The sequence below is a fragment of the Fringilla coelebs genome (genome assembly GCF_963513975.1).
Source record: "Fringilla coelebs genome assembly, chromosome: 2".
Taxonomy (NCBI): Eukaryota; Metazoa; Chordata; class Aves; order Passeriformes; family Fringillidae; genus Fringilla; species Fringilla coelebs.
The window spans coordinates 49,953,905-49,967,117 of record NC_140029.1 but is presented as its reverse complement, the minus strand read 5'-3'; the positions used below and the strand labels follow the sequence as shown (position 1 = coordinate 49,967,117).

At 39.2% G+C, this 13,213-nt stretch overlaps 1 protein-coding gene across 2 annotated transcripts in view; it reads right to left on the bottom strand.

Annotated features, from left to right (window-relative positions):
• The window catches only part of TBC1D4 (TBC1 domain family member 4), a 98,977-nt gene that overhangs the window by 36,497 nt on the left and 49,267 nt on the right, over positions 1 to 13,213 (bottom strand). For both annotated transcript variants that reach the window (XM_084227196.1, XM_084227197.1), the window contains exons 2-4: positions 5,566 to 6,168; positions 4,173 to 4,262; positions 803 to 907 (exon numbers count right to left, since the gene is read on the bottom strand). In XM_084227196.1, coding sequence (XP_084083322.1) covers positions 803 to 907; positions 4,173 to 4,262; positions 5,566 to 6,168 — 798 coding nt within the window. The remainder of the gene's footprint in view (positions 1 to 802; positions 908 to 4,172; positions 4,263 to 5,565; positions 6,169 to 13,213) is intronic.

Sequence of the window (13,213 nt, the reverse complement as noted above, 5' to 3'; positions counted from 1 at the left end):
GCTAGCTAAAAAAGTGATTTTTAAGTTTATCTGAGAGAGTTAGCAATTGTTACCAGCACCGTCAAACAAACATGTTTCAGAACAGGAAACTTCTTTTAAAGTGTCACTGTTTTAAAATAAAAATGGAGTAGTCAAAATTATTTCCTGTATGCATTTCACACTATTAAGCTACCTGTTATCAGTAAAATCAGTGATATCTGGAACTTAGTTAATTGACACATACTTTATACAATGTTCAATGTGCTCTTTTATAGTTATATACATCCATTAATACTATGGTTTTCTTCTTCCGTGATCAGATGCTGCTGTGTTCTTCTCCTGAGGAACAAAACAGACTACAGGAAAAAAGCTAAAGCCAGATGTAGGCTTAAGACACATGCAGGATCAGCCATTAGTTTAAACCCTACCCTGAAGGGTATGTTTGGGTTTTACCATCAGCTTCGTTACTGATTCAATACATGTCTTTACACGTTTAATGGGGAACCAAGTCCCTCAACAGTTAGAAATGGAAGAGTTACAATCAAATACAGAGCCCAGATATGCTCACAGTCACAGAGCCATATGGATTCATCTATTTGTTACTGATATCTGCATCAGCAGAGTAGCAGGATATGGCTGTGTACAAATAGAATGTTTGCACTTCCTACTGCAAATTTGCATATGCACAGCTGACGTCCTGCACCTGAGCAGATGTGAGCACTGGGGCTCAGCTGACACAGCAGAATAACAGAGACTCCTATTGTTCAGGAAATGCCTTGGAAATGCTCTGATGAAATGGTCAGGATCATAAATAAATACTCACCAGAGACTCGCTTGCACACTGGAACACATAGCAAACATACTGGCTTAACCCAGCTTCCCCAGATTCTCGGCAAATAAAACCAAAGTGATCAACGTGCTTTATACCCTGAAAGAATTTAAAAACAGCATTAGTGGACTATTTTATAAACAAATATACTTTCCAAAAAATTGAATAACTATAAATGCATACCCCTAATGTTCTATTTTACAAGTAGTATAATTATTTTTAAATTGCTTTTTGTATTTAAGTTATATAAAGATCTTTATATAATTAAAACCAAAGTTATACAGCAATAAATCTAGACCAGACTTTATTCCATCAGCAAAACTGGATTTTCAGGGAAGCAAAATAAAGATTGCTGGGCTGTACTTGGAATTGCCTCCGCAGTGAAAATTTGATGTTATGAGCCATGCTAAAACACAGGATTGGAGAAGTATCCTTTCCTGTGTTAGGACTACACAAAAAAAACCCCCCAAAAACAACAACAACAAGAAAAACCCAACCCAAACCAAAACAAAAACTCCAAAACAAAACAGCAAAAACAAAGCCAAAAAACCCAAAACCAAAAAACCCCCAAAACCTAAAAAAAAACCACAAACAAACAAAAAAAACCCCAAAAACGAGGGAATGAGTGGCAACCTACAGAATTCCAACTAAATTCTGAAATAAATTCTTTGAGACTGAGTTACATACCACAAGTTTCAAGACTTACTACACATTACTACTGACACTTTTTTCCAAGTCTTAGTGTAACAGCTTGACAGGGAACGCTGCCTTGCTAAAAACAGCACTGAGAAGATCAAAGACAGCTGCTTCCTAAGAAGCACTATATTCCCAGTCTCAATTCATGGAACATGACTCACTATTGTTAAAGCTTTTGCCAATGTTTTTTATCATCTGAGTATGGAAATAGTAGATTTTCTCCAAATGAAAGCCTAATCCCTCAGGTTCAAATACAACAGAAATCAGAACACAGCTGCTTGGATCCATCTCCAAAGAAAACACCTATATCATAAAAGAGAGGAGGAGGCAAAGCAACTTGCCTGTCAGTACAGAAAACACTCTAGACAAAATTGGAAATCCAGTACGTGACAAACTGAACATATTGTCACTATGCACTGTTGTTTTTAAAAACAAAATTCCAAAAGTCACTTTTGTGCCACTTAAAACTTAAGAGGTGCAGAGGCTTGCTAAGATGACACAAATGGCATTAGCTGAACCATAGTCCAACTAATCTTGACTTCACTTTCTCGTGACAGATGAAGTCTTCAAAAGCATAAAATAAAAAAGGTCAGATGTATATACATGTTGATCTATAGAACATTGAAGTGTTGAGCTCTGTTTTGCAAGCAAACATGATTATAAAAGGTGGTTTGGTGAGGTGCCAGTTCCCTCCTTACTGACAGTGCCTGAACAAGTCTACTGCTGTCTTGACTTCCCAGTCTCCACAGGAGAACATTTGAGGAGGGAGACAGATGTGACACTTGCCCTACTGAAGCACAAATAGGACAGCATGTTCCTAAATCAACAGCACTTCCATCACATTTCTTTAAGACAGTGGCTTTAAGAGGTCATGACCAAAGAGCCAAGTTTTCTGTTGTTCTGGGTTCCCTCAAGGGGAAGGCTCCAACAAGAAAGCTTCTAAAGCTATTTGATATCTGAGTTTAGACTGCACACACAGAGGTTTATCATGAATTATGTCTGCTGCTTGACAATTATAAGGAGTGTGGATAACTACATGAATGCAGCAGCTTAACCATGCTTAAGCTATAGGATAAGCTATATAGACTAAGAGAATCCAGAATGCAAACTGGCAATAACATCTCCCTTTCATTGTTTGTGAAGTCTGGAAGGACAAATATTCCTAAGCCACAGCCCCACAATAGATAGTAAATCACTGCCCTATAAATCTGTAACAGAGAAGCCCTAGGGCTAGCACCCAGTTCTTAAAGGAAGTACTGATGAGGTTTATGCAACCAATGCTTAGTCTTGAACAGATTAATATTTTATTTCTATTGACTACAGAGCCCCCTCAACTTCTCTAAAGTAACTGTTTTGTATTTAAAAAAACCCAAAAAACCTAAAAAAAACAAAAAAAATTCCTCAAAGTATTGCCTCTGAGTTATTCATGAATGCAAAGTAACAGAAACTTTGCTCCAAATGAAAGTGAAGAGGTGGAAAAACACCTCCAAAGTCCAACACACAGAATTACCTGACACTATTTACTGTACAAAGTTATTTTCCTGAAGGAAAGCTGGGCCTTGAAGGTTTTCCATGGTCTTATTGGTCACCACACTTTGAAGTCAGCAGACAAAAGATTGTCTCCGCTTAGGACTGTTTTGTTTGACTCTTTAAAGTTTGTATATACAACCTAGGAGCCCAGTACTTAAAGCTGACATGTCACTTCAGTACACCAAAAAGCAGAAGATCCAAGTCATCTACAAATTCTGCTTTCCATACCTCTGCTTTAGGATCATTTTGATCTGTATTTATTATAAAGCTATTACTACTTTGTTTGATTACACTGTCCCATTCTGTATTTGCATCAGCTTTTTTCCTCTCCCAAAAGCAATACAAATTGTAGTTAAAACGTAGAGTCAATTTAAGGACCTGGACCTTTAGTTGGTAGCTCAAGACTCCACTTGAGTTACAAGTATTGCCTAATTCTTAATTTGTCTAAGCATTGGTAGCCCAGTCATGCAAGAGCAGACTGGTTATTAGCATTAAAATGAATGCACGTGGGGGTGAAATGCAGGTTTAGAGACTGACAAAAGCATACTTTAAACTAGAATAATCATGTTAAAGTGTTGTGATGGTGTGATGATGTGGCATAACAAATGAAGAGATAATAAAGTAAGACCTCAAACCAAAAAGTGTCACTAGTGCTGAACAAGAGCAAGATGGAAAGGTGAACATCTTAGCCCTGACGTTTAACTTTACAAGAAATAATTACTTATTACTGAACATAGCTAGGTACACCAATCACCATATTCTCCAGAAGAAATTATGCAGGTGAACTGCTGTTATTCTGAAGGGTTGATTCTGAAGGCTTTCAGGAACTTGTATGCTCAGAAACAAACAGTACACTCAGAGCATCCTAAATGGAGATTAAACTGCTTCCAAAAACATACTTAATACTCTCCCAAAGAAGAAAGAGTCTATACTTTGTTTGCTGATGAGTGATTGAAGTTGCTGCTATTACACAGCTCAGACTGGGTATTTTGCACTCATATTTTCTGGGCTCTTCTGGAAAAATAATTTTGCACTTCTTTTTTTCTTCTGCCTATAGACCAGCAAGGCAACACAGCTGAAGAACAAATAAAATCTTTTTCTCCTGATGATCTACACATTGCTTCTTATTAATGCTTACCTGAGAACATGAGGAGATATCTTTAAAATTCTTTTCGAACACAACAGATTTGGTGTCTGGGCTGATGAGGTTAACTTCAAACCTTCCAACCTAAGGGAGAGAAAAATAAATCTAATTTATGACTGCCACGGGGGTAGAGCATTTACAGCAGCAAAAATGTCAGAATCTTGCCCTTTCTTGCTCACATAGAGTACCTTTTGGCACAACAGCTTACTCAGCAGGAACAAGGGTGCCAGGGTGCTGTAATTCTGCCCATGTTGAGTAAGAATATTTCAGCAAGAACAATACACTCAGCTGAATAACAAAAATTACTTGGAAAAAACACAGCTTTTCTTCCCCTCCCCCACCTTTTTTCTTCAAGTTGTTTCAGTCCAAAGATCACGTTTGACAGACAATACTGAAACCTTTACGAAACAATGTGGCTAAATTAAAAGCTGGGAAATAAAAAGGGAATTCTTGGGTTTTAAGTTATACCATAGATTAGCTGAGAAACTAAGATGATACTTTTTGGTTTGTAGTAATTCCAAATGAGAAAGTTCTGCAGCAAACAACCTTTCAGCTTTCCCAAACTGCTTCTCAAGCCCATGGAATTTTTTCTACAGACCTGAGGTTTTTTCAGCTAAATCTTGTACATTACTAGTGATAAGCTGTGGCTTTCTGAAGGGCAATGCATTCTCACTTCAGATATCATTTCCCTAAGGGAATAAAACCAAGAATGATCCTTAAAGCAAACGGAAAGACAAAATCCAGGCATTTAGCCCACTGTTATTTTAAGGTCCAAAGATTTTTCCTTTTATGGGTCACCTCCTTTATGTGTCCTTCTGTTTTCTCAAAACAAGTTCCAAAGATGTGAAATGCGCTTCAGGCAAGAGAATAAAAAAACCACTGTAGTCTGAAGGAAGAAGCCTTCAGTGCAGAGATGTTTGAATACTCATCTGGTAAAGAGGAGACATTAATACAAATTATAAAAAGAGACTGGCTCAAATACAAGGCTGTGGAAGTCTCATGTGAAGTTTTTTCTTTCTAAGTGCACAAAAAAAAGAGGTTTTGTTTGCATGGTAGCCGACATTGACTCTCTTCATGTTTTTCAGCTAGATTCTAAATATCACCAACACAGACAATCCAGAGCTGCATATAAAATACTTATTTCACCCTTTAAGTGATTACTCCATAAATAATTACTTTTTCTTAAAATTTGCCTTAGCTCATGAGTTGAGGTGAAAGTTCAGCTAATTGTGTTCCAACCATTTATGAACAGATACAAAAATATTTATAACAAATCATGAAGTCATACTGGATCCATATTACTTATCTGGCAAAACTTGTCTCAAAATGCACGGGGGAAGAAGATACGGTACAAGAGGAACAGGAAATTGCCGGCCCTAGAGCCCACCTGGAACAGCATTGTCCTGTTCTTCTCAGAATCAGAGGGCTGGACGTGACTGGGAGCGCTGGCGTGTCTCCTGCGGGACTGTATTTTCAGGTTTGTGTCGTGAACCCTCCTCTGCATCACTGCAGTGACACTGCTGCAGCGGGAGCGGAACTCCTGCTGCTCATCAAAGCCAGAGTCCTCCAAAATCCTCTCTGGAAAGAAGCCACGAGTGCTGGCCAGGTTGGTCAAGTTGGTCTGGCTGCCGATTGTAAACATTGCAGCATGCCCCGGGGTGCTGTTGGGGCTGTCCAGCTCCTCAAAAGGGCTGTCCAGAGGAGAAGCTGGCACGTTTTCCTCACACAGGGGCAAGTCCAAACTCGACTCGTTATTGCGCTGCTCATTTAACAGTTTCAGGCGCTGGCGCTCATGAAGGCTGAATTTCTCTATGCAGTCGTCAATCAGTGTGGAGGGAGCTTTCTTGTGAGCCACTGTCACCTTCCCACAGTACAAGACCTCAAATTTTTGAGAGTCATAGAAGGCATCTTCACTATCCTTACTTGGTTTGGCATCTTCTTTCAGTGCTGCTTTAGAGACTTGTCTTATGCTGCTGATGACATCAGGAACCTAAGGGAACAGTGTCAAAGGCCTTTTTAGTAACCACAAATGAGACAGCAGAGACAGTGATGCATCAAGCATTTGTTAAGGTAAGTATTTTCACAAGCTATTTCTCCAGCAGAATGCCACAAGCTTCTTGGCAAAGAATGTAAAATCAGTAAAGTCTACATTCTGTATGGACAATTTATGTAGTGGAAGCACAGCACATAATTGATAATTTTTTTCCTGGAATGTCTCCCAGTACATAAGATTTTAAATTACGAGAAGGTCGATTGGCAAATGTTCACATCCTTTTTTTTTTGTTTGATTTTTACTGAGACTACCTTCTCTTTCCCATTGTCCTCTGCTCACATTGGCCTGTTTTACTGCTGTGTTCTGTAAAGGGTCATCATTGATCCTTTGTTTTTATTTTGCAGAGACACTTATTCAATCTTTAAGACTTTTGGGAACAGTTTTGTGGACAAGACACCAGCAATCTCCATCAGTCTCAACTGACAGTTTTGGAATAAAGGTAGCAAGAATATGGACATTTTACTGAAGCACCAAGTACAACTGCATTAGAACTCACTTATTACCAACCATAAAAACCTTGTCCCATCCATCTTATGACACAGTTCACCTTAAAGTCACAATTCCCTGCTGCCTCAGTCATTGTGCCATTAAGCAGCACACACAAATTTCTCTTCTCCTCTGCACAGACCCTGTAGGGCCAAACTGCACACCTCCAGAAGAAGCTCACACTTTCAGCCCTGTGTCACACGCTCTTTCAAAGACACCTGGTTCTTCCTGCATTTTATCCCAATCACCCTGGGAGGAGTCTGCTTTCACTACCAACATATTTAATATGCGAGCTTATTTTTCATTTTGGCTTCACAAAAGAAAACAAGGACTTCCCCAACTCTACTAACTGCAGATCAGAGTGGTAATAGTTGCTCTTTTTACAGTACCTACTCTTCTGAACCATGCCTTCTTTTCCACATGTCCCATTTTCTCTAGAAGTATAATGAATGGCATCACACTACATGCACTGGAGAAGTTACTAATGACAATGAAATATCAATCCAATTTTCTTTGCAAGAGAAATCAGTTCTCAACATTCAACTAATCCAGTATAATCCATCAAGAGTTTTTGTATTCTGTACAGCTTCCCACTATATTATTTGATGTTTTTCAAATAATTTTTCTATTAAAATAAGGTAACTTTAAAGTCACACCTTAAATAATCCATGCTCTCTACAGTATCTCTTTCAGTCACACGATACCAGCTGCAGCTTGCTACTGAGGCAGCAATCTCATCTACCAACACTTCTGCAAGTCAGAGTGGAAAATTACCTCATCTTAATCCCCATCTCCCATTACACACTCCTCATCCCTTGGGCATTCAACCCAAATCTGCTTCCAGTTCATTTATTGCAAAATGAAGTTCAATTACCCTAAGGTCTGCTGACCCTTTGGCTTCTATCCCTTTAGACGTCACCATCATCTCAGTTTTCAGTGAGGCTAAAAGCCAAGTCTAGATCTGGCACAGATACCAGAGTGGAACTGTTCTTCCCTCATTTTCACTACCAGGCTGCTTTCCCATCACCCAAGGTGCACTTCCTCCCAGCCATGGCAGATCAGCTGGACATGCAAAATCTTCACCTTGCACTTGCCTGTTTGTACTCCAAGATGCAGCTCTTTTTCCACTGGTTGGTCTCTTATTCTCTCTATGGCCTGTGCTTAAAGAAGCTCTAGAGTTTAAATTCCTTAGTTCTCTCTTAAGAAAATTCACAAACTAGCTACCTTTTAATTAAGATTTCCCTTTTTAGAATCCAGAAGCTGTAACACAGTAATTTACATATATTTCTATTCAAAGTACAGTGACAAATGATAATTCTATTCAAAATGCATACATTTTACAGACAATCAACTAGAGTAACCACTGTCAGCTGTTTAATCAGCAATTTAATTTTTTTTTAGAACTGTACCATCATTTCCACTCCAATAACTGGGTTTCCTCTTGCTCATCACCTCTAAGACAAAAAAAAAAAACCCTGAATATACCTAAGTCTTTTCTAAAAATACTCAATAACCTCCTAACACATCCTTCCCCCTCTTTCCCCCAGCAAATATCCAAATAGGCTGGGGATAAGACACTACCAATTCTACCCCACCAGTAATACCCATCTATTCTCCTCTTCTGTCAGAGATCTCCCTCTCAGATGCACAGTTTTAAGTAAATTGCAATTTTACTCAGAACAACCCACCCCTCTAAGTATCCTGCAGTTTATCACTTTTACTTCCATCTTTTCCAGATTGTGTATGCTCTTCAGACACTAGTATTTCAGCATCTCTGTTCCTTAAAAAGCTTTCGCAACACATAAATTGCTACAGTATTTTCACTTGTGCATAGAAAGATCCTAGCATTAGAGCAGGGGTTTCAGCTCATACAGCCCAAACAATCCTTACTCCCTGCTTTGTTTAGGTACACTTTTTTATAGGCTATGTTATATTTTTGGGTGCTCCCTCATCAGCATTCACTTTTCTTCTTTTCAGCCTGTAGACAGACTCAAATAAAATATCGAAGTGAACATTTTGAGACCTGTTTAATCTCTGTAGATATGAATACTTTTCTTAAATACAGACGAAAAGAAAAACAATGTAATACAATAATATAATACAGGGATGTCACAATTGATAACTAGTATCTGTCAGACAGCCCAGAACCAGTTCCAGATGCTTGTTAGTTGTTTCATGGGTACTCTCATTAGCATGGTGTAAAAACCAGCTTCAACTATAACATTCAAGACAGATACTAACATTGCCAGGCTATGAGTTGTGCACATGAATTTTATTGGTCTTTAGTGTACAGGAGTAACTGTGTGCTGCAATGACTGACAATGTGCCAGCCTGTGCTGTAAGACCTGACCCTCTTCCCTCCCAGAGTGAAAATTTCTTATCAAGAACCAAGAGCTACTTCTGAGATGCACCTGATGAGAATAGAGTATTTTCATGTAAAGATTTGACTTTGAGCAAAACCCCTAAGTGGGATCAAGTGGAATCTAAACAACATTTCGCATCTGTGTTTTCCTGAAATGCAAGAAGCAGGAAAAGTTGCATAATTCTCAATCATACATCCCAGTATGGCTTTTTACACATTTCTTTGACATATACCATTGGGTTTTGACATTTTGCTTCTCTGTGTATCAAGAAACCCCAGTCAAAATTTCACCACTGAAGTTGTGTAACTTTTTGGATTTGGATATTAGCTAATTATCTCTAAATGTCAAAATTGCAGGGCAAAGTTAGACAAGATAATAAGCAGAATGGAGCTTTTAAAATACTGAATTATCTGAATGAAAATCCTTAACTACTTTTAGAAATCAGTTAAAGAATACTAAGATGATAGTCTCCTGAAACAGTCAAAACTTACTAATGTGTTTCCAAGTTCTAGTATTTCCCTGCATAAGTCTCATTAAATTAAGCAGCCAGAGGAGAGAAACGGGATTCTTACTCCTGAAACCCACAGGGCCATTGACAATCTTCCTGGACATCTACTACCAGCAGTTACAGTAGAGCAAAATTAAAAGGTATTGTATAGATTTCAGTATTCACCTGAATATAAAGAAATTAAATCCTTAAAATATTTAAGCAATTGATCTATTTAACATAGTCAGATTTTTTTTCAAGCCTTGAAGACAATTACATCAAGAAGAAAGACTGGATGAGACAGGGCTACACAGTGTATTCTCAGGGTGAGAGAAGTACACTTCCAGCCCAAACAAACCCAACGGTGGGACAATTCAAGAAGACTTAATTCTCCGAGATTTTGCCTCTCCCAAATCCCAGGGGCCTATCATCTTTTTCCAAATATTGTTGGACAGAGAAGGAAATGACTATGTTCCAAAGTGAGCTGCACAGGGCTTCTCAGTCCAGAAAGGTAGGAGCTGATGGTGTAGTGCTGGAACACCAGTTCTCAGATGCAGAAACATAATGTAGGGCACTAATATAGGTTTTATTCATGAAGTTTCCCTATACTGCTAAGTAGCAGCAGACTGTTCCATGAATCAGAACAAGGAAATTATCCCCCACCCCAATACACCTACTCAAATGTGCTAGAACAGCACACAAAGCTTTCTCTAATGCAGCAGTGACCTCATGCTTGAACAGTGACAGGCACACTGAACCCTCTCAGGTATCAATAACCTGAAACCAAACAAAATGGATCTGAGAACTTCAGGTGAGCTTTCTTCCCCTCCAGGATTTCAAAAGCATCCACGCCTGTCAGGAAGAAACAGCAGCATGTGTACTTTAAGACCTTGAAATAGTGCTCACAGTAACTCCTCGATCTCTCAACAGAGCCAAGAGAACTCAAGAGCAGAGATCCTTCCTCAGGCCTGTTCCAAACAACGCCCCCAAATGCAAGAGGCCAATAAGACAGTGGGTACCATAAGTACAAAACTAAACCTGTGATACTAGTTTGGCTCTTCAGTGTGAACAACACTAAAAAACTTGGTTGAGAAAAAAGAAACCAAAAAACAAAACCCCGGTACCAAAACCAACCAACCAAACAAGACTGCAATGTAAGAGGCAAGTAACAAGTGCTCTATAACTGAAGAGGCAATATTTTCCTCCAGTGAAATATATTTGATCTAGTAAGAGTAATTACAGAAAAAGAAAAAGAAAAAAAAAACCAAACAAAAAAAACACACTTGGGAACCCACATCAAGTTTTTTATTCACATCTGAGTAACTTAAGATTGCATGAACCAGTCTTCACCCAAACAGACCAGATTCGATGTGTGGTGATTCAAAAAGGAAAAGTAAGCTGCACTCACATGAGAATAGCCAACTGGCCAAGCTCTGCACCACCTACAATTAGATTCTGATCTGAAAAAGCAACACAATAAATAAAGCATAACACTGACACAAAATTCATTTACCACTGGCAGTAGAGTTCTGATAGTTGAAACTAATGACAGCACCAGTTTTAGACAGATAATCCTCAATCTCCTCTATTTGTACCACACACCCATGATCTTGCTTAAAGACCTTCTGAGCTACTACATCATCCATTTGGTTAGATACTGTAGAATAAGGTGGCAGCACTCAGCTAATTCCTGCTCTGCAATTCAAGGGCTAGATGTAGTTCTGTCCCTTGTGACCAGACCTGCAACAGTGTTAATTCATAAAGGAGGGCAAACACCTACCTCATGTATTAGTAGCACACTGCATAAAGGGCATGTGATTAGTACTGCCAAGAAATATTCTACATCAAGACACTTCACTGTGTTCTACACAGAATAGTACCTTCATATTAGAAATGACCATCACTTTAACTGATATAAGGAATGCAAGGTCTTTCCAATGTAGATTAAAACCAAAGGGAGGACTGCAGAAAAATAATTACCACCAAATTCATCTCATGCCATGTAACTGCGGTTTTGCTAAAATTAATTCCAACTGCCACAACTCTTAAAACCTCAAAAACAGAACTTCAGCTATGAGTATTTATCACCAATATCTTTAAGTTGCAAAATAGAGAGTCTGTTGAGCCTACTAAATCATGCCTGATGCAGCATAACAATAGCACATTTTGTCACTAGTCTAGAAAGGTCAGAGCATCTCCATTGTAACACTACATGCTTTCTTGAACAGCAGTGACAGAAGTGGAAGCATTAAAAACAACAAAAAAAACCAACCCTTTGAATTTACAAGAGCCTCCAGTGAACAAAGGTGGGTGTCCCCCTTTTGGCTGGAGGGATGCCTTTCAAATGCATCCCTCTGTAATTACTGAGCAGTGCTTTCAATTTTAATCCAAACTTAGAACTTGAATACTATGGATATTGCAAAGAAGAACAAAATTCACTGGCTGGATTCCATTATTTCCACAAATGAACAGAATTTCACTGTGCAGAGAAGCTGCAGCTCGTCCTAATTTGTGTCTAGCTTCCCCATGGAAAATTTCAGTCTGGAATTTATTAACAAAGCAAAGCCCCTCTTCATACCATAAGGCTTATAAACATAAGTGTGACTGTGAAGCACTAATCTAACAAACATGCCTAACAAATGTGGCTACTTAATGACAGCATTTCTAGCAAGGCAACTACTTTCAAGACAAGGAAAAAGCTCAATGCCTCTCACTCCATCACCACGCAAAGTGCAGTGGCAGATCCCTTCCACCCCTTCCACTGTACAAAGAGATGGGAGCTGAATGAACTTCACACACACACACACAACAGGAGCAGACAGTACCTTCTGCTGTGAGATCCAGCCCAGAAGCAGAGGCATGTCCAAGCAGAGCTGTCACCAAACCTCAGGGTCATGAACACCAAGACTCAGGAACAGATTCCTGGGATAAGAGAGTGCAGAAAGGATCCCACTCTCCCAAAGGGCTGGCAGTGCTCTCACGGCATTTCCTCAGGCTCGTTTCATGATATCACAGCAGAGCCAGAAATCCGTGCAGCAGCCGTTATTCTTCAAAAGTCAAGTATTTCCTGACTTGGGGCTGGAAGCATCCGCACTGCTGGATTTGAATAATGCACCCCACTCATCATCAAGCTATGTACACTTAAAGCAAACAAAAGAGAAACAGGATACTGCTCAGAAATCAACACCCTGCGCTTTGCTAATTACTGGGAGTTTGACATCTGTCAATAAGAAAGCAACGCAATGTGAGAAAAAATTAGGAGCAATTGGAATGGGTCTCCTTTTAGTTAGTGTTAACTTGGATATCCACAAGATAGGAGAACCCAGCCACAGCAGTGAAACATGAACAGAGACAAAACAAGATGCATATCATATCCTGCTATGTACCAGGCATTTGTCAAGGAGGCAAAGTTCTTATCTTAAGAAAACCCACAACAAAATGCCAGCCAAAGTGCAGATATCTGTAACTATTCTCAACTAGACAGAAGGGTGGGAGAGGGAAAAAATTGCTTTCCTTTAACTGCTATGAATGTTTTTACTGCCATCCAGTTAGTCCAGTGCTGACTGTTGTACTTCTAGAACTGCTGCATTCTGCTGCTTTCCACTCTGGTGAAAGTGCTCCACTTACCAGTTTTCACCAATAAAAA